General features: G+C 35.7%; 1 protein-coding gene across 1 annotated transcript; it reads left to right on the plus strand.

Annotated features, from left to right (window-relative positions):
- The first annotated feature begins 587 nt into the window (after window positions 1-587).
- Window positions 588-1745, plus strand: LOC131901702 (Y-box-binding protein 1-like). Its single transcript, XM_059252804.1, has 2 exons — window positions 588-632; window positions 906-1745. The coding sequence occupies exons 1-2, from the start codon at window positions 588-590 to the stop codon at window positions 1719-1721; spliced, it is 861 nt and encodes a 286-aa protein (XP_059108787.1). The 3' UTR covers window positions 1722-1745.
- The last annotated feature ends 21623 nt before the right edge of the window (window positions 1746-23368 follow it).

Raw genomic sequence — 23368 nt, forward strand, 5'->3', positions numbered from 1 at the left:
GGGAAAGAGCGAGAGATGGGGGAAAGGAGGAGGAAGAGAGACTGCAGAAAGGGAAAGACTGCCATTGATGGGTATTGCTGTAGGAGTTGCTTCGAATTTGTAACTCACTTCTTGTAACAGGGACATTAGAATAGTGGTATTTATACTAATCAATGAATATAAGGTATCTTTCAATTTGATTGACAGGGGAAGGTGTTTCTTCCTCTCTACTGTATTTCTTGACCCATGTATAGTTTTCATTTTGGACAGTCTTCACTCTCTTAGTTAAATCCATTCCTGTTTTTATAGCCATTGAAAAGGAGATTTTGGTCTTGAAAATTCAGATTTGCCACTTTCAGGATCATGTCTGTGGCATATGTGGTCTCTTCCAGAGATCTTTTGATTCTTGGCTTTTGTCCATTTTCTGTTTCCTAGTACCCCTACAAATGTATTTTTGCTGATAGCATTTCTCTGTCCTGGATTTGGAGAATGGCTTTACATGCCCTTTAGTAAATACCAAAGTCTTTGCAATAACCAGATTTGTTATGTAAAATACTCATCATTTGTCTATCTCAAGTCACATCCTAGCTCTCACCTACTCTTGTGCTATGGAGATGAAGTCCATACCTGATCTGAGCTCTTCTCTTGACCAAGTACCTAATCCTCGTGATGACATGGCATGTTGCTTCTTAAAGAAGTGTGCCCTGAGTGCCCAGTTTGATGGAATTGTCCTCTCCATGCATCTCAGCACATTTGGTGCTTTATTTTTCTCCAGAGCACTCTCAGCCTATATGATATGTTTGTTGGTTATATTGTCTGCTTCCACCCAACTAAAATTTGTATTATGAAATGGTGGCACTTGTTTTGTTTTTATTGCTGTTCTCTTTATATGCCAATCTCCTCATGCATTACTTGGCATATAATAGGTCATCGCAACGAAGGTTTTGGGAACAGTAAAATGGTTCAATGTAAGGAACGGATACGGTTTCATCAACAGGAATGACACCAAGGAAGACGTATTTGTACACCAGACTGCCATAAAGAAGAATAACCCCAGGAAGCACCTTCGCAGTGTAGGAGATGGAGAGACTGTGGAGTTTGATGTTGTTGAAGGAGAAAAGGGTGCGGAGGCAGCAAATGTTACAGGCCCTGGTGGAGTTCCAGTTCAAGGCAGTAAATACGCAGCAGACCGTAACCATTACAGACGCTATCCACGTCGTAGGGGTCCTCCACGCAATTACCAGCAAAATTACCAGAACAGTGAGAGTGGGGAAAAGAACGAGGGATCGGAAAGCGCTCCTGAAGGCCAAGCCCAACAACGCCGGCCCTATCGCAGGCGAAGGTTCCCACCTTACTACTTGAGAAGACCCTATGGGCGTCGACCACAGTATTCCAACCCTCCTGTGCAAGGAGAAGTGATAGAGGGTGCTGACAACCAAGGTGCAGGAGAGCAAGGTAGACCAGTGAGACAGAATATGTATCGGGGTTACAGACCACGATTCCGCAGGGGCCCTCCTCGCCAAAGACAGCCTAGAGAGGATGGCAATGAAGAGGACAAGGAAAATCAAGGAGACGAGACCCAAGGTCAGCAGCCACCTCAACGTCGGTACCGCCGCAACTTCAATTACCGACGCAGACGCCCAGAGCACCCTAAACCACAAGATGGCAAAGAGACAAAAGCAGCCTATCCACCAGCTGAGAATTCGTCCGCTCCCGAGGCTGAGCAGGGCGGGGCTGAGTAAATGCCGGCTTACCATCCCTACCATCATCCGGTTTGGTCACCCAACAAGAAGAAATGATATGAAATTCCAGCAGTAAAAAATGAACAAAGATTGGAGCTGAAGACCTTAAGCGCTTGCTTTTTGCCCGTTGACCAGATACACTAGAACTATCTGCATTATCTATGCAGCATGGGGTTTTTATTATTTTTACCTAAAGATGTCTCTTTTTGGTAATGACAAATGTGTTTTGTTTTTTTTTTTTTTTTTTTAAAAAAAAGGTCTGGTTTTTCTCAATACACCTTTAATAGTTTTTAAATTGTTTCATATCTGGTCAAGTTGAGATTTTTAAGAACTTCATTTTTATTTTGTAATAAAAGTTTACAACTTGATTTTTTCAAAAAATAAAGTCAACAAACTGCAAGCACCTGTTAATAAAGGTCTTAAATAATAAAAAAAGATATTAAATTTTTAAAATGCATAGTGAACATAATATTTTGTATCCTTTCTACTAAGATTTAAGAAATTATTTTATTTTATGTGTATGCATGTTTTGCCTGCACAGATGTCTGTATACTATGTTCATACCTGGTGCCTGAGCAGACCAGAAGAGGGTGTTAGATCTCCTGGGACTGGAGTTACAGGTGTTTGTAAGCTGTCATGGGGGTGCTGGAAATTAAACCTGACTCTTTTGCAAGAGCAGCCTATAGTCTTAACTGCTGATCAATCTCTTCAGCTCCATGTTAGCCTTTATCTAAAGGATACAATACAGGAGCTGAGTAGAGAACCAAGTCTCTTAAGAGTAGGTACTATCATTTGCTCTTACAGTGAAAAAAAAATGTTACAAAGCTCTCATCCATGTGTGTCTCCATCTGTCCCTGGCTTTCTTGCTTTCTTCTCTTTCTTCCCTCTCTCTAGCAATCTAAAAATATAGGCTAGATTTTGATACATGTATGTATATATGAACTGTATTTTTAATGTAGTATTTATACACATTATGTAAATACAAATAAGTAAAACATAGCAGCAATTAGTGTGTGTTTGTGTATGTATGTATGTGTGTGTCATATATATATGCACAGGTGTGCTCACTGATTCCTTAGCATGTGGAAACTAGAGGTGGATGTCTGGATGTATCCCCTCACTGTTCTTTACCTTATTTTTTGAGGTAGAGTCTGTAGTTGTAATTCTGAATGGTTTTATTAAATAAGAAACACAGAGCCAAATGCTGAGTTAAAAGCCCCAGAGGTCAGAGAACAGTAGCTAAGAGCTGAGACCAAGACCGCCTTCTTACCACCCGCTGCCACTGCCGTCCTTCCTCTGAGAAGGAGACCTACTTTCTGTGTGTCTGTCTTTTTATTGACTTTCTGTTCTGCCTTCTCATTGGTTGTAAACCCAACCACATGACCTCCTCGTCACTGCCTGTCTATACAGACCTCCAGGTCTCTATGGTTGATATTGCGATTAAAGGCATGTGTCTCCATTCTGGCTGTGTCCTTGAACACACAGAGATCTGCCTGTCATGTGACTGGGATTAAGGGCATGTGCTACCACTGCCAGACTTCTGCTAAATGGCTTGTTATTAGCTCTGACCCCCCCCAGGCACTTTTATTTATTAACATACAAATAAAATCACATTTCAGTACAAATAAAATATCACCGTAAGAGTCTCTTACTGAGACTTTGTAATTAATTACGTTGTGTTGATCTCCAGTTCCAATTCCTAGGTTGGTAACTAGGGAAGCCCCAGGATCCCCATGTCCCTGTGCCTTTCCCTTAGTGATGTGATAACAGGCCACCGGGACTGGCTTTTTATGTGTTTACTGGGAGTTCAAACTCAGGTTTTGTGCTTGTGCAACCAACACTTTAGTCTCTGGGTCTTTTGTTTGTTTTTTTCAGTATGTAGCTGGGCTGTCCCTGAACTTGAGATCCTCCAGCCTAAGTCTGTGATTAAAAACATGAATTATTACACTGGGCTAGAGCATATGTTTTATTTCTTGCCTAAAAAGTAGTTGTTGTGATTTTGTTTGTTTAATTATTAGTGTCATGTTTGTTTATTTTGAGATAGGATCTCTTGTAACTCAGGTTGGCCTTAAACTCATTCTGTAGATGAGGTTGAGTTTAAACACTTAATCTTTCTGCCTGTACCTGGAAAGTGCTGGATTAAGATGTATACCACTAAGTTTAGATGGAACACCTGTTTTCATTGTAGTTATATCAACAGTAAATTTCTCATTCACATTGTTTTAATATAAAGCTCTACTTGACTCCCTATGTAGATTTCAGCAGCCAGAGACCTGAAGTCCTATCTCCAGCATTCCAGACATATCAGTGTTTTTGTTGTGTGTAAGTGTGGATTTAGTAAGTCTGAGGTTTGTAACAGGATCAGATTCACATTTATCTCTCCCCATATTTCCTAATTTTCAGATAATTATCACAGAAATTATTCAGAAAAACTGTCTAGAGTCTTCTATTTTATTTTTTACCTTAATATCATCACATACACATACAGTACTATAAAGTAATTCCAAATGAAACTAAATATAAGAATAATATAAAGAAAATAAAATTCTTAAAGGAAATGAAAGGTATGGATCATTTTATCTTTCTACAGACCAACTGTTTATTCACCTTTCTGAAATTATTAAATATTAAATGCAAGATAAATCTGACACCAGGGCCTCAGGCAGTTGTTTCTTATCTGATGTTTGGAGTAAAAACAATGTCCAGGATATCTTTTAACTTATAAATTAGAATAACACCCCACTACATATATAAACAAAATCCAAATATCAGACTTTTTCCATATGTGGTACAGGTACTTGAAAATTCATATATGATAGAATACTGAAAAATGAACAGCCCTGGAAGATTATAGAAGGCAAGATTTATGTTTTCTATTATTTTGAAAAAAAAATCAGACCCAGAGAAAAATAAAGCAGACAGATTGTTTTGTACTGGAAACATATTCTACCTCCTCCTGGAAATAAACATTTGTCAGGGACTAAATTACTGAGGTTTATGACATTCAGGTATTAATACAGGGCTGTCAAATGTTTTGTGTATCATATGTGTCTTAATTATTGTCTGATGGAGGCTGTAATATACCTTTAAGTTTTCTTCCCTAAATAGACAGTATATTCACTGAGCACAGCTGTGTCAGTAAATTAAAATGAGGATGAGGAGGCCTTTCATCATGATAAAATTGTTTTGTATCTGTCTGCATATTCACATTTTTCCATCTATGTATTCACATCTTTATCATCATCATTCCATTCACTTACTCCCAAATCTACACCTATGTATGCTCTCAAACCTGTGTCTACATGTGTCTCGGAACTGACATATATCTAGATATATCCATGCCTGACACTCGATTCTACACCTGTCTATGCACTCAGACATAAAAAGATATGTTTATCATATACTTTTAACTCATACCCGTAACTGCAGCATCTATCCATGCCTCATACCTATATCTGCATTCTGTGCACTCATACTTGTGTTTATATCTATCTCTGTACCACACCTGCATCTATAATGTCTTTGAACTCACACCTGTACTGCATCTGTCCCCATGCTCACGCATGTCCCCACATCTACTCCTGTGATCACACTTGTATTTACACTGCTGAAAACAGTTGCTCTGTAATCCACATTGCTAACTCAAAGTACCATTCATTCAATTATTTATCAAAAACTCTCTGCGACACACGTAATTCATGGTACTTCTAATTCTGGAGGAACCATGAGTGGGAAGAAAAGACAGAGTTTGGGGCTTCAAAGAAACTCACTTGGACTTGACACTTAAAATTTTTATTAATGCATTTGTATTTCATATTTGAATATTTAAATATATTTGCTTCCAAAGTAAGTTAGTTTAGAAGTACATGTTGTAGTAGTGTTTGGTAAGTTATTTTTCTTTTCTTTGTTGATTGGATTTTATTTTAACTGATAGAAGTAAATTAAATAAAATCATGGATTTAAATACAAAATTCTTAAATTTTTATTAGTAATGAGAAAGATTATTAGGCAAAATAATTTTAATAATGATTGATTATTTCTCATTGTTAGATATAAAAAACATCATTTGGACACTTAAGTATTGACTGATCCTTGCTGCAACTGTTATAAAATCAAATCAAATCATTATTGTAACTATAATTAGATTAAATTGAATGTAAATATGAGGTAACCAGCTATGAGAAGAATGCAGTATGGATTTTATGTACTGTGACTATTAAGATGTTACTGACCTAATTCGTGAAATTTATAGGAGATTATTGATGCTGTGTTTGAAAAATAGTCAGTAACATCCTGCAGATAATTTTATGAAATATATTTAAAAGATATAACTTCAAAGAAACACTATCACATGAGCTCTGATGGGAATATATTCTTAAAATGAAATTGAAAAATGTATGGAGTCATTAAAATATAAAAAAATTTCTGGGCTCTTCCAATAAGATGTGTGGAATTATTCATGTTAATTTAGTTTAAAGATTTCTGTTATGGCAGTACAAATACTAATTCTTCCTTTTCAGAATGTTGTATTCAAATAAGGAAGTATATTTTAAACTTTAAATAATGCTAATTTATTTCAGAATATGGAAATTTTTATTCAATAGGAATAAATGTCATGCCATTGATTTATATATTTAGCATATATCTTAAAAACATTATGTAACCTGATGCATTATCGTCAACAGTTTCTTATTTCTTACTGTTTCAGTTATATATGCCCCCAAATATTGTGAAATATTTCCAATTTTCCAAAATCTGGATACTACTAAAAGTTGAATATACAATTTTATGCTGCACATATTGTGAACACAGACAGGGTACCTGAGTATCCTCCAAAGTTTTACATATTATCCCATAATCATGGAATACATATGTTGGCATCTGTGAGCTACATAAACATTTCCACATTCCCTATTAGAAAAAAAATGAGGTAATTTTTCATTACCCTCTGAGTTTAGAAATTGAGATCATTCCTTGTATTATTTGCTATCTTAGTTTTGAAGCGTATTTTAGATTATTATGCTTATAATGAATTAAATGTACAGTTCAGAAAATGAAAAGAATTGATAATAAACTCTAGATTATTTCTTCTGATCTGAGACATACAAAATAATATGTAGGAATTTATAGTATTAAGAACCATTGTGGAGGAATTATCTCCCCTGTAATGCTCCAATCCCTCTGGCCTACAGTGTACAAAAATAACCCCATCCATGGTTTCAGTTTTCAGTATTGACATCTGTGTATTAACCATCAATTTACTCATAGCAGTTTATTAGTTATGGCCCAAGTAAATAAAGGATCCTCATTTTAGTGTTTTACTTCTAAAATAATAAAACATTTCATTAATTGATAACACTGAAATTAGCATGCTATGAAGTGACCTGATAATCGCATTATCAGAGTGCTTCTGGAGTTTTGTAGTTCTGTCTGTAAAGATAGATGTAAAGCTAAGCAAGCTCTCACTTTCTTTTCTTGTTCCTTTCCTCCCCCTTACAACTCTCTCTGTCTCTGTCTCTCCGTCTCTCTCTCTCTCTCTCTCTCTCTCTCTCTCTCTCTCTCTCTCTCTCTCTCTGTCTATCTGTTTCTGTCTTTCTTTCTGGACTGCCACTCTTTAGTCTCTGCTCTCCTTGGACTTGTTCTGTTACCCAGACTGGCCTGGAATTCACAGCAACCCTCTTATCTCAACCCCCTGAGAGTCACGTTTAGAGGCAAAAGCCATGACACCTGGGTTAATACATTTTCTCAATGGACAGCTTGCAAGAATAAATGTCAAATTTGTGATTATCTAAACTTGCATTGTTTTAGCTACATGTCTATAAAAAATGTTATCTCCAAGCTCTTCAAATATGTCTTTGGTTTCATCTATGATTCAACATGGACTCCTCACATATATTTATGAATTTCTTCCATCAGTGTCTCTGCTCCCTAAGTCTCTAGTCCAGAACTTCGGCATTTCTGTGCTGTGAGTTTTCCCAGTATCCCACCTTTCTTGGGGTCCTCAGCATAATGATATGCCAGTGTACTCACCCCACTGGAGAACAAGTTCCACATGCTTGCTTGTTCAATGGTAGTCTACATCTACATTCTCAGACACATGCTCTGCTTTCCAAACACCATGCCACACTGCTATGAACATAATCTGGAGAACTGTTGATGACAGACAAAAGGCTACCTTCCTCCTTGCTCCTGGTACCTAGAAAATGGTTACCTGGCCCAAAGTCCTTCTCCAACCAGCTCACATATTCCTCTTACCTATCAAAGTAATATATATTTTCAAATGTTTCTGAAAACAGTTTCTATTAAGGAGGAGTGTTGACGATATCAACAAAGGTGAACGATATATAACTTATCTGTACACACAATATTCCCACATATATCTCATTGAAAGAAAGTATTCTTGAAAGCTAAATTTGGTAGTATATGCCCATAATTCTTGCAGTTGGGTGGTAGATAAACAAGGACAGAGAGTTAAAAGGTAGCTTGTGTCACACAGCCTTAAAAGTAAACTGTATTTTGTAAGTTCCATGGCCTTCAGCTTTGTTAAAATCAAAGTTCTGTGATAATTTCCTTTCTTTTTTTTTCTGCAGGTGACAATATGTGTCACATAAACAATGGGGGCTGTGGTACACTCTGCCTGGCTATTCCAGCAGGCCGTGTATGTGCTTGTGCTGATAATCAACTTTTGGATGAAAATGGTACAACTTGCACATGTAAGCTCCTTTTCTTCTGACACTCATTGTGTATATGGCTTTTTGTGAAGATCAGGATTAGGTAACATCAACAGAACTGAAATCACAACTGGAATAAGAGATCTGTGTAACTTCTTAGGTATAATCGTAGTCTGTATTAGGTAACTCAATCTCTAGCATGCATACATTAATGATAATAGCAATGTGCTATATAACATCCTGTCCTGCTGTGCAGGTAAATAGACAATTTCAATGTCTATGCCACGGGAGAAAATACTTCTTGTCACACAAAACTCCATGGTAGCAGTTTCAGCTGACAAAAACATTGTCTTTGGTGCACAGGTTAGCCCTGACATGATTTCAAATGAATTGGCAGCACAGATATCTGTATTTGGAGGTAAAGAACAAGGAATAATGCCCCAAAGGGGCTTCTAAGGAATCTATAGGCCATAAAAGCAGTGAATTAACTGGATTGATTGACTTGTACTGAAGACACCTTTATTAGTTTCGTCATATTCTTCAATTTACAGTGCTTATTATTCCAGAGTGAATCTTGTAAGTTTCATGCCTCAAGTTCTGTCCCCTAAGCACAGTAGCAGCCACAATCATATGCATGTATTGAGAGCTAAATAGAAATTTCTGGAAAGACTTGAATTTCAAATTGTGGCTCAAGGCTTTCCTGAGAAAGAAATACAATAGGATTTATGGATTTATGTATGCATGTATATATATATATATATATATATGTGTGTGTGTGTGTGTGTGTGTGTGTGTGTGTGTGTGTGTGTGTGTGCAGAAAGATGACAGGATTATAATAAAGAGTTCACTGATAACCTCCGAAGTTGATAAGCCTTAGGATCTGCAGTCTGCAAACTGAAAATCCAGAATGGGTGAAGTGTCTGTCTAGTGAGTCTACAGATTGATGAGGGAGGAACTCTGGATCTACAGGAGGCAGACCCAGGATCGTTCCATTTTGAGGCTGGATTCTCTATTACATTGTATCTCTATTTTTCAGCCCTGGCTCACACTTCTATATCTATTACTTTAGGTTTATTTTTGCTTACCATGAACATAAACATCTTCTCATTTAATTAAATGCTCACTGTAAACATGACCCTTAAGAACTGAATTTTAAGTCATCTCATGCTTGATGACTGGAGACATTTATGATATATTGTTAAAGATATTTGTGTCTTTTTGACTGTTTTCAATTCCTTCTGTACTTTCCCATATGGCCCACATTCAATTTGTGTTACATCTTGAGGCATTTGGCATAAAACTACCAGTCCCAAAATGAGGAATTCAAGTCAGTACATTGAATGCCAGTATTATAAATTCCAATTATTTGAAATGAGGACTTTAGCTTCTTGCTATTATTCTCTTTATCATTCTCATTTTCATGCCTTTCTATTACAGTATAATATTTCTAACCAACAACATTATTTTGAATTATCAACATTGAAGGGGGCACTGGGATACAGCTCAGTAGCAAAGTGGTAACCAGTGTATGAAGTCCTTGGCTTGATTTCTAGCATTGCAATATATACTTCCCCTACAAATGTAGCTAGTTCGTTAATTAAATTTAATATGTTTTATAGTATTTTAGTAGTAGAGCAGAGTTCTGCTGGTTGTGTATCTTAGTATTCAAGACTAGTAGTCCATTATTTATTTACTAATAATTAACAATTACTAATACTGGGAAATATATTAAAGTAACATCTTCAAAGATAAAATATAGATATGAATATATATGTTCTCTCCTTACATATTCTACACACATATGTATTCTATATAGAATTGATTACTAATGTGTTACAAATGTCCCACCTTTGCCTTTTCATGGGAGAAACAATTCCTTAGTATATTAAGTCTTGGCTAAGCAAAATTTCCCTTCAAAAATATTGACTTCAAAAAATACCATTAAATTCTTTCTAGAATTACACATGCCTCCCTTTCAAGATTGTGTGGAGGACAAATCCCGTTGTATTCTTGAGTCCTTAGATGAAGGCTTCTCTTTCTTTGTTCTGGATAATATGTTTGGCTCTTATTGTGTTGCTAGTTATGAGCACACTACCAACAGACAGGTAACAGGCATAGCTTTGAACAGCTGGAATTCTCTCACATGGTTTGCTAATCTTAATTTTATCAGTATTTTGGGGAGACAAAGTGTGCCTAATTGGTACATTTGACAGTGTAATTTTTTACAAGAATTAATTAAGCATTTTTTCTATTATATTGTTGAGATTTCTGCTGGCCTAAATTAATAATTCTGAGATATCAAAAAGATAGACTATAACACACACACACACAAACACAAACACAAACACACACCATTTAAAGTACCATCAAGGATGCTTTTCCCTGTGATCCATTAATAGACTTTCTCTCAAAGATGGTAAGTAGCACTGAATACACCTGTGTTTTGATTTTGCTCGATATAGATTTAAGGTCCACCTTCTTACCCCAGTATGGACAGACTTTTTCAGTTTCTCATTAAATCTTTGAGTATGTCCTGGATGAATCTTTAAAACTCAACTTCTGTGTATCAAACACAACTAACGTTCTCTTAGGACACTATCTATGGAATGATCAGGAGCTTAGAATGTCAGAGATATTGGTGATCTTGTGAGCCTTTAGGAAATCATGGGGAGGTGTATTTATCAGATGCTAACATCAAAATGGCACTTAAGCTTGAAACTTTCTAATGAGCTCCTAAATTTGCATTAGGGAAGCATAATTATGCAATTATGATTATATTTCCTGTTTTATTCATTCCTATGCTCAATTTAGACTCTATGGATAACTTTTGAGTTATATCTATATTACTATGAATATGGAAAAGATTGATAGTTTAAAATATAATATTATTGTAGAATATAGTAAATATGAAGGAATAGAGAGGAGAAAAATATAGATTCATATGGCAAAAGATTGATGAGCAAAATGAAGATATGAACTGGGATAAGAAAAAGACAAAAGCTAAGAACTATCTATGAACACAAGAAGCAAATCCTTGTCAGGATCTTCATTTCCACTTTAGTAAATTATACCTATACATATAAATTGTTTAATGTATGTTTCATCTTCTTCTAGGCCTATTTTCTTTGATGTAAGCCTATACACAAGAAGAAACACATTTCCTTATTATTACTTGTGTTAGGTATACATGAAGCAAGCTTACTCATGCCTTGTGTATCACCCAGTAAATGACAAATGTCACTCTTCCCCATCCTACAAACACATCAGTTTACCTTTATTTACTCACACACTTCCCTAGTTATTCTACTTCATAGGTAGATGTTACACACTTCATCGCTTGCCCTTTTCACTTATATCACCAAGACGAACTGTATTTAAATATCATAGTAAAATAAGAAAGAGGCTTCTGTTGGATGATAAACTATATTAGAAATGGCTCTGCCACTGTTTCTAAAACTATAAATAGTTCTGAATACTATTTATTTCTCCAATAGTGACTGGAAGACTGTCTTTGTTGTGACTCTGGACTTTGATCCGACACTCTCTTATACGGTTTTCTCTTGCCACAACTGCCAAACTAACCAATCACATAATCACATAACATGCTCAGTAGATTTTTGAAAGCTAGAGATACAACTATCTTAAAATGAATTCTAGCTGAGAATGTACTCCAGCAGCACTTAGAATTTCCCAGACTACAAGCTTAACTACGAGGATCAACACAATAGAAAGATACACAAGATTATTTCTAATACCCCCAAACATTGTCTCCTAGCTCTATAAAAATAAAAGTTTATTTTGGCTTGTAAGGAAAATATATTATACACAATGTTCATTTCAAACCTGATGCTAGGAGAACCATTTTCAAGTATTGCCAGTATAATCATGTGATCATACACAGGAGAACTAGAAGTAACATTTTTCTGGAGTATTGATCTCTTTCTAGTACCTGTAATTCATAGATGAGGCAACACAAATGCAGTAAAGGGAAAAGAGAGGATTTTGCCTGTTCTGTTCACACTGAAACCTGTCAAATCAGTAAATATGCCCTTATTTCAGAATTATTTATTGTACTTGCCTACTAAAATTCTACTCTTTATAAACACTGCATGCAAACTGCCTGAGCTTCTTTGAAGCACAGCACAGTCACTCATTTTTTAAAGAATACAATGAGTCTTCATATATATTATTTCAACTCTTACCTACCTAATAATATTAATAATAATATTCCTACTTATTTGGGAATGATAAACAAATAATTCCTAAATTATCATTCCTAAATAATACTTGTGAGGGATAATAACTGATATTGAAGTCTATGTTAGTCAGAAAGTGCCAATAGAGAAAGATGCTACATGAAACCATAGCTTTTAGAGAGTACAGCGCAAGGTAGAAATCAGCATCATTCCATTAACCATTCCTTGGTGCTGATTGCTTTGGGATTCTGATTAGTTCAGGCTAGCTTACAGATGTGATGGGTCAACTGAGTTATGCAAGCAATTTGAGTTTGACAAACACAATGGGGGATATTGCAACAAATGCATCTTGAACATCCTGGTTTCAGTCATTCTCACTGAATTGACACCAAATGGATGAAAAGCAGCTGGGAGATAGTTAAACTAGACTTAACACCAAGGATATTTTTTCCTCAATGAACTTGCAATTTAAAGCAGTGGCACACAAAAAGCATACTCCCAACAGAAAACATTGGCATGTTACACAATTGGTTAGAAATGAATTCTAATGTTGTTTGGAAGAATGAAAGAAGATCCCATACTTTATTCTTGAGACTCTTTGTCCATTGTGGTCAAATCCTCTAATTACTAGAATTGGTGTCTGTGGTGGCATAACAAATTGGTACTTGCTACCTCTGAGAACCACAGAAAAATAGGTTGAACAGTTACAGGTTGCATTTGTTTTTCTCATGAAAATTATAAGGAAAAGCATGAAATTAAAAATTGAAAATTAGATTATAAATGAGCCCCTAAAACAAATTAGTCTTTAAAATGGTGAATTTTGTTGTAGAAGTTACCTGGTTGTTTCAGTTGGAGTGAAGAAGGCAATTCTTTAACTGTTCTGCAGATGTTTGAAAGAATAGGACAATTTCTCCACTGTGTGTCACTTCCAGAAAAGCAACTTACAGTTCACAAAATAACGGTAATCCAGAGGCTAGCAATGCACCGTCATGTGCTTATGGTCCTCTGTAATCCTTGCTACCTTCTGGAATACCAGATATAGTCCTGTGTGACAAATAGTGCTCCTCTGTGGGGAGCCATTTGAATGTTCCACTGTGACAAGCCTCATGCCTAGTATATATGCACATAATATGTAGTAAAAATTTTAAGGCAATAGAAAAGTTTAGAAGCCCCATTCAAGTGATTATTTATGTCCTCTTGTGAGAACCTCACAGAAGGTTATATACAACTTAGGCTGGCTGCTCAGAAGACCATTCTATCTAACAAAAGGTCATCTCTCTATGATATAAAGAAAAAAACCATAGCTGAATATTCCACTTTCTCTTCTCATGTAACTCTGTGATAGGACAATATCCAATCAGCTACAGTTTCCAGTTTTCCTTTTGGTCCACATCCCTGGGTTAAGGATGTGTGGTACATTTTTTTTTTTGTTTTTTTGTTTAGCTGAGATCAAAATACAAGATAAAGAGTTTGAGGAAGAGTTCTTCAACAAAGAATGCTTGCTGCTCTTCCAGAGCTTATGACTGTCTGCAACTCTAGCTCTAGGGTATCTGATACCTTCTTCTGGACTTTTTGGCAGATGCTAGTATACACACACACACACACACACACACACACACACACACACACACACACAGAGAGAGAGAGAGAGAGAGAGAGAGAGAGAGAGAGAGAGAGAGAGAGAGAGAGAGAGAGAGACATTAAAATGAATAAAAAATATATGGAAAGATACAAAACTAAATTAAAATAAAATAATATAGCTTAGAGAGCTGCTTATTTTATTTCACGGGGTTCTGGATATTATTTCTGGCAATCATCTTTCTAGTTTTAAGAAAACAACTCCAGAATAAATCCTTGATGTTCTTCTGTTCTGGGGAGTCAGACATGGGCTTTCTGATTTTTTTCTCTAACATCAATTTTCACAAGAAGCATGAAAAATGACATTTTACACCAGGCAAGTCATAATTCATGCTGTGCCATTTCTGAACGTGATTAAAATAAATGATTATTTATTATTTTGTCAGTTTCTTATTGCTCAGACCATGTTGTCCTGATGACAGAATTATACATTTTGTGAATGTTCTCCAATTCATGGTTTAAAACATAGCTCTTCAGCAAAGTATAGAATTCTAGCACTTGCTAACGTCCAGGAATCAATTCATTGCTGTGCTCAGACAAACCAAGTACTCTCCATATCCACATTAATCACTGGATCAAAATGATATACATGGAGCTTTAAGTAAATGTTCATTTTTCTCTCTTGGTACACATCTATATTGTTTGCTGAAATTTGACTATGCATACTCATGCTCATGAACAGTAAGAGAAGAGAATCAGCTGCTGATCCAGTTAAAGTGAAGCTGCCTTTCTGAAGGATTTCTACAGCCCCTGGAGACAGTCTCTTAGTGTAGTAACAGCAATCTCATTAAATTCCAAAAAGTCAGGCAACAAATTATTTTATGCATTAACTCTAAGCCCGGATTCTTTTAAGCATTGTTCTTTTGTACATATGACACTGTTCTTACATTTATGAATCTTAAGTGGAAATTCACGTTTAAAAATCCTTCATAGAGATTTTAGCCAGCCATAGAAAGAATGCTACATGAGCCTATTGAATGAGATATTTTTCGTCTTTTATGTTATGCTCAGTATATTTGCTTCGTCTCATTGTTCTCTCAAAAGTGGCTACATCTAGAGACAATAAACTTGGACACTGTTGTAAATGATCCTGTCCCCTGATTCCACATTGCTTAGTTAGTTCTGGCAAACAAATCACATACTCCAAGCTTCTATCTTGTCCATATTATCACATGGATCTGAGTTTCCTTGATAATGAGCATTGGTTGTAGAATAGTAACTTTTCTTCCATTGACATGGATCCTGTATAAATGTGGTAGTTCACATTGAACATTGTGGTTCCTTTATGATATAATTACTGGTCACATCTGAAAATTTTGGATTAGTCATAAAATGGACTAATGAAACCATAGGCCATGGAGACATTGCAAATCAAAGCTCAGTAGCTAAGAGGTTAGGGGAAAGGCTCAGTGTAAAGCACTTGGTACCAATTGTAAGGATCAGAGTTCAGATCTCACATAAAGGTCAGACAGGTGTGCTCCCCAGTGTATATCCCAATACTTAGGAGGCACAGACATGATAGTCCTGGACCAACCTGGCATGTCAAAAATGAAAATAAAAAAATAGAAATTCAATATCTAAAAACACCCATTATCATTATGCAAAGAGTAGCAAAGATTCTGGGATTTCATTTTGGTTACCATATAACATTATTGCCTGAAAGAGATTCCTGGATTCTAATAGAAGATACATGAGTCATGCATCAAACACAAAGGACACAGCAGATAGCATAGCCTCCCTGCTTATGGTTTTTTTTTTTTTTTTTTTTTTTTTTACTTCACCTCAAGTCAAGCTGGGGCCATGTGTAGGGGAATTTAAGTAGAATCTGCAAATACAGTGATTCTGGGTGCTAAATGATGAGCTCTTGAAAGGTCATATCCTAAAAGATGTTGGCTGAAATTCTTCCTAACATTTCATTTTAAGAATACTGTTGATTAAAAAACAATAGTGAATAAACTAACTAACTCACTAACTCACTAACTCACTAACTCACTAACTCACTAACTCACTAAATAAATAAATAAATAAATAAATAAATAAATAAATAAATAAATAAATAAATAAATAAATAAATGCTCTATAGCCAAACATACACCATTTCTATCTTTACTACACAAACATCCTCAGATAACAAAACCAGAACAAAAGCAAATATATGATATACAGGGATACCATTGAGAAATAGTCCAGGGCTTAGAAAAATGCAGAACAAATTTCAAAAGTCAAAACCATGAGTATTTGTGTGTTTGTGTGTGTGTGTGTGTGTGTGTGTGTGTGTGTGTGTGTATAAATAACACACGCATATTGTATGTATATCATTCTCTATCTCTCTGTCTCTCCCTCTATAGTGATATACATATTTAATATTAGTAATACTTTAAAAGATCAGTATCTGAAATAGGAAATATAAAGGGATAAAATTCTATCAGGTGGTTAGATTGATGCATTGTGTTTTTGTTTTGTTTTTTTCTATTTGGATTTCATACCCCCACCTGCTCGCCCCACACAGCACCTTACTTTGAAAAGACCATAGAGAAATGGCATCAGGGAGAAATTGCTTCTTTGTTGTTTTGTCCCTGAGACAGACTAGGAAATACATGCTCTCATCTGTCCATGTGCCCACAGTTACCATAACTGAGAGAGACAGAGAGCACAGGGATACTTTTGTTCAGGTTGAATATTTCATTCACTAGAGCAATTCTGTTTGGCTTGAAATGAAGTCTGGACCCATTGTGGTAGCTTTTGTTTCTATTGCTACAGACCTCCAAGGTTTGTGCCTTACTGTGCCACTCCAAAGTGGTTTCCTGCAGGCATGGTTCAAAAGTCATGTCCCCCTCTCAATTCTTTGCTGCAAGGGAGAAACAAGAGAGACCAAGGCATGGCCCTGTTCAGGGCTGTGGAAGTTCCACCTATGTTCTCTTGATATCACTTGTGAGTGAGGTTTGTATAAGTTTCCTATCAGTTCAGCAGCCCACAGGACTTATGAGAAATGAAGTTTAAAGCCAATAGAACAGAAATTAAAGATTTCCCCAGCTAGAAGCCAGCTTGAGTTAATTAAGGCCAATTTCAGACCGCAAGACACTAACCATATACTGCAGCTCTTCCTTGCCTTCGATCCCTTCCTGTTGTGTTTCTATCTCATGTATACAAAGAAAACAGAAGAATAGGAATGCTTTCAGTTTATGTTAATTAACAACGGAAATTCAAATGTTCAGAGCCCACATATGCAACAGACACTTCTGGTTAGTATAATGCAGTTTAGCAAAGGAAGTAGAGCTGCCCACCTTGTCTTGTTTCTGTGTCTTTTTACTGTGATTAACTCTTTGTTGACTTGTTTAGCCTAAAGTGATTTAATGTAGTGAAGGCTCCCATACAGACAACCAGATGAGCAATGAAGAAGCTACATGCACAACAGAAAGCAAAACTGTGTCGTTTTCTTTAGTGATTTTAAGATTTTTTAACAGAATAATTACTGTCAGCAAAACTAAATGTTTCATTCCCCAAATGGCCATCAGTACAATACTATTTAAGTATTTTTTGTAGAGAAATAAGAATTTTGTCATTAGAACAGCTATCTTATTTAAATTATTTTGTGTTATTAGAGCATAATAACCTTTATTTAATGTCAGGAAAATGACTTTATAAATTTTCTATGGTTGTGGTTTATCTTCAGATGTATTTTTTAATTTGTAGGTTCCATTTTTATTGTACACACTTAATGTATGCAATATGCTACTCTGATATACTTGTGGACTGATTTCTGTCAGCAAACAAATGAACAAACCAGACATTTCTCTTTGTGACCTTTTTATGACTACCTATGATAAGACCACCTGCAACTGATTGTCAATTCCCAGCATGAGATACTACAACATTATTATGTTCTTAATGTTGTATCTGAGACATGTAGATAATTCATCTTACATTTATTCAAGTGTGCCCCTTTCACCGATCCCTCCCTCATTCTCTCTCCCTCAGAACCATGCACTGAGATCAGAAAATGTGTGTTTCTGTGCATAAGTGTATAATGACTATTATTCACCTTTTAATAAGATTGAAACCTTACTACTTAGATGAATATGAAATAAACTAGAGGAAGAAAGACAAGCACTGTACAACTTTTTTTTTTTTTTTTTTTTTTTTTTTTTTTTTTTGGTTTTTCGAGACAGAGTTTCTCTGTGTAGCTTTGTGCCTTTCCTTTGTGCCTTTCCTGGAACTCTCTTGGTAGTCCAGGCTGGCCTCGAACTCACAGAGATCCGCCTGGCTCTGCCTCCCAAGTGCTGGGATTAAAGGCGTGCGCCACCACTGCTCAGCACAACCTCATTTCTGTGGGGTTCTAAGGCAACTGAAACCCCCAGCCACTGATAGCTCAATTAACTTATGCAGCTAATACTGTGCATACATACATCTTGTATTTTTATTTTTATCTCTAGTTAATCCTGAAGAAACAGTGCTTCATATATGTAAACCTGGAGAATTTCGCTGCAAAAACAAACACTGTATCCAAGCGAAATGTGATGGGGACGATGACTGCCTAGACGGGAGTGATGAGGACTCTGTCACTTGCTGTATGTTCTCCCTCAAATAATCTGAAACTATATTTTCCTGAGTGAATGTGTGGATTACTGAAAGCAGCCTATGACATATCTGAAAATAGCTTTCATGTAAATTGACTTAACTTTCTTCCCCAGTGGCCCATGGCTTAGAATTAAGCTATGGATTACATCCTTTGTAAGATGTCAAGGTCTGCTCTTCTCCTCTGTGCCCATCCTTTCCTATCTGTTAGAACACTGACAAACCAGTCTGATGTTGTTCTGATGGACAAGTTGGGATCTTCGCTTGTGAAGACATGGGAGCTTAGCTCCCTTTGAGATGGACTTTTGGGCATAGAAGGTCACTTTCCAGTCCATTCCTCTATGGCAACAGAGCCTTGATGGAAATTCAAGGAGATTGGCATGGATTTGGAATGCATTCTAGCTTCACTGGCTCAAACCATGGCTGAAAATACATATGAGTAACTCAAACAGGAACAAAAGGTTCTATATCCCTACCTATGGCTTCCACTCAACTTTTGTTGTTTGCTGGAAGAGGAACTGTTCATGTTTCTGGTGAAAGTAGTGACATTTCTCACATGTATGGATAAAATAAACTTTTGAAAAGCATGTGAAGCCGGTCAGGTGGTGGTGCACACCTTTAATCCCAGCACTGGAGAGGCAGAGGCAGGCGGATCTCTGTGAGTTCGAGGCCAGCCTGGTCTACAGAGCGTGTTCCAGGATAAGTTCTAAAAGTTACACAGAGAAACCCTGTCTTGAAAAACCAGGAACAAAAATACACCATTTCATTGGGACTGGAGAGATGGCTCAGAGGTTAAGAACATTGACTGCTCTTCCAGAGGTCCTAAATTCAATTCCCAGTGACCACATGGTGGCTCACAACCATCTATAATGAGATCTGGTGCCCTCTCCTGGTATGAAGGCATACATGCAGGCAGAACACTGTATACATAATAGTAAATAAATCTTTTTTTTTTTTTTTAAAAAAGGAAAGCATGTGAAGTAATATTCTGAGATTATATTTGATGAGCTAAATGGATTTAAAGAAGTAAAACAGGTTATGTTTAGAAAGAGAAGCTTGTGTTGAACCTTTAATTATCAAATTTGACTTCAGTACATTGTTTTTGAGAAAATTTTTTCTCTATAGCCACATTTTTTTTTTTTTTTTGGTTTTTTGAGACAGGGTTTCTGTGTAGCTTTGCGCCTTTCCTGGAGCTCACTTGGTAGCCCAGGCTGGCCTCAAACTCACAGAGATCCGCCTGGCTCTGCCTCCCGAGTGCTGGGATTAAAGGCGTGCGCCACCACCGCCCGGCCATATAGCCACATTTTTGCAGGCTAAAGTGACTGAAATAATTCAGAGTTAACACTTTTTTATCATTTATTTGAAATTAAAACATAAGAATTTGAAATAGTTTTTAAAGAATACACAAGATTGGTCTACTCAATCATATGATGTAATCATTATAATTAGGATAAAAAGGCCTCAAGAATATATATCTAAAAGTTTTCTAACTGCTGCTTCATATATTTATATATACTTCATCTGTATATTTAAGTCATGTTAGCAGTTCCATATGTATATAAACTATAATTAATTCATGGACACATTGCTGATTTCTTTGGAATTCCAATCATGGGCTTTCAGTTCATTTTCATTTGTACAAATATCTGCATGGACTCTAAATGTTCAACACTAAATTGATACACTTGTCAACAATTTTGGAGTGATAAGAGCATTTCCGCTGAGGAGGAATCCTATGTTTCTTAATATTGTGCACACATAGCATGTGAAGTAGTATCTTATTTAACTGCCCCACTCCTCTTGAATCACAGGGTCACATGTAGCAATAATTGATGCTACATTTGGCTCCTGTTAGTCATGGGAACCATGTACCTGCTCAGAACACAAATACCTCATCTGTATATTTCAGTCATGTTAGCAGTTTCATGCTTTTATCTGCATCCCTATTCTTTTTGTTAATTAAATGAAACTCAGCTCTTTTATAGGCATAGTAGCATTGTATTTGTAACATTAATAGTAGTTATGAAATTTTCAGTCAGTATTCTGGAGTAATAGTATTTTCTGTTCCATCACAGAATCTATAGGCTTTGCTTGACTTCCTACATTTCACTTACTATCCATATTTAAGTCTATAAATAAGGGTGTTTCTCTGAAGTCTCCTAACTAAATTTAAACATGCCCTCTTCTCCTTAACCTGATTGAATTAAACTTCCATCTTAAATTAACTCAACAAGCATTCCTCTGTAACCCCCCATTGTTCTTCCATTAAGTAAGCCCACTTTCCACATTGCTCCCTGAATAGTTCTTATAGGATCAAGTCCTTCTTATTGAAAAAGTTGCAGGACCTGTTAGCTGACATGTGAGGTGCCTCAAGTTATACACTGACTGTATAACTTGTAGTCCATCATCTGTCTACTTACCTTTGTTCTTATTGAGTTGAATACTAGGTTGCCCTTCAGAAAGATGTTTCTTGCTTTTCTTGTCTGTATGTGTACTGAACTGAGAGCAGTCTATGAAATTTAATATAGTTTCCCACTACCTTCTTTTGGAATTATTTGTAACCACCAATAAACTTCAGTACAGCCTGTTAGAGTTGAGCATCCGTCTTCTATAAGTCCTATATTACAGTAGTTCTTAATCTATACTGCAACCATATGTCTCTTCATCTGATTCATCTAATAAAAAATTAATATCCTCCTTGGAAGATATGATTGGCTATAGTATGTCTGGAGCCTCAACTCCAAAAATAGATCTTGGGCCTGAAAGAATGTATGACTGTATAAAACAGGAAGTGTACAGGAAGTGTCTCTGGCCACCTGCTTGTAGGGAACCCTTTTTGAGCATTGTAGTCATTCTGAATAAAACTTTATTTCTGCTGTTTTGGGGTCAATAATACAATGCAAACACAATCTATTGTAAAGGATTTTTCTAGATTTTAATCCCATAACCTCCTACCTAGAATTTCTTTTACTTTTTTACTGCCTATATTTCAGTAGCTCACCACTAATTAAAAAAATTGTGGTTGACTTTGCATTTCCTTCATTAATGGAAATGGACCAGAGTCTTGAACTCACTCAATGGACTATGTAGGACTAACACTTACAATCCTCCTGATTCTTCCTAGCTAGTGTCCTTGAGAAGCTTCACTACAGAGTGCAATAAAGAATCTTGCTCCTTTAAAATGTTGACCTCTTATTTGTGTATAACTTTTATTTTTCATGGGCATCTATACTTATTAAAGTCCCTGAAATGCATAGAACATTTTGATCATGCACAAATCCTAAAGAATATCTTTTCTCTTTAAAAAAAATGTGTTTTTAATTAAATTCATTCAATTTCTTTTAATCATACTCTTTGCCTCTCTCTCCTCTTCTCAGATCCTCCTCATCTCCTTGACCACCCAACTACATGTGTAGGCTTTCTATTTTTTAAAATAAATTTTACTTTGTTCAAGTGAAAACCTTCCATAAAGTATGGAAATCACTCTATTATCACAAATACTTAAAGAACGTGTGTTTTGTGGGTACATATTGTGAGTACATCCATTTGATATGAAGCAAATTGAGAAAATATTAACTTTCTCTTTATAAATAAAACTAATACAAAATGTATTTTTATCTTAGAAAATATACAGCTCTTGTATTCAATAAAAGAATAAAATATCATTGAAACTGAGACAAATATGGAAGAGCACACATTAGCAACCCAAAAAATACATTTAGAAGGTTAAGATAAAGAGCCTCCCCATTGTGATTAGATATTGGAGGGTTATGGCTCAGTGGTATACCACTTTCTTTATGATAGTTTCTCTCATTTTCAATATTGTTTTTAGTTGCATGTTTATTCATTTACATTGGGAAGGCATATGATAATACTTTGTTATTAAAATTATATAGAATCTCATTTTTAGTATCAATATTATGTAACAAGTGATCCATTTTTATTTCTGTCATTTCTTTTCAGATCCCCAAATTGGGTGGCCAAATTAAAACACACTTAAGATTATTTAGTATTTTAAAAATATGTGACTGAATGTGATATATATATTATATATGTGTATATATATATATGAAAACAGTATCTTAATAAGTGTGAGTAATTATTTTGAGATTTAATTTCCCTGTTTAACATTCAACCTTGAGATTGATTTCAAATACATAAGATTCTGGAGTTGAGTGACCAGGTTCTGGTTAAGTGATGAAAAAACAAACTCAGAGATAGAGTTGGTTTGAGTAGAAGATGGAGAATGGATATATCCCCTTTTGTTTCTTATTTAATATATTTATCTCTTCTATAAAGATTATATTTTAACAAAGTCTAAAATATTAATATTTCCTACAAAATTTGAGACAATTAGTGACAGATGCTGAGGTATTTATTAGAACATAACATTACAATTACTGAAATAGTTTTGTAACCATAATTAAAATACACATAACTTGAACTGAACTTGCTTCCCTCCCTCTTACAGTCAATCATAGCTGCCCTGATGATCAGTTTAAATGCCAGAATAATCGTTGTATCCCCAAGAGATGGATTTTTGATGGAGCAAATGATTGTGGGAGCA

The sequence above is a fragment of the Peromyscus eremicus genome, unplaced genomic scaffold (genome assembly GCF_949786415.1).
Source record: "Peromyscus eremicus unplaced genomic scaffold, PerEre_H2_v1 PerEre#2#unplaced_220, whole genome shotgun sequence".
NCBI lineage: Eukaryota > Metazoa > Chordata > Mammalia > Rodentia > Cricetidae > Peromyscus > Peromyscus eremicus.

Coding starts and splice junctions, on each gene's coding strand:
- LOC131901702 (XM_059252804.1), top strand. CDS start 588: ATGGAGATGAAGTCCATACCTGATCTGAGCTCTTCTCTTGACCAA. Junction 633..905: donor TGAGCTCTTCTCTTGACCAA/GTACCTAATCCT, acceptor GGCATATAATAG/GTCATCGCAACGAAGGTTTT.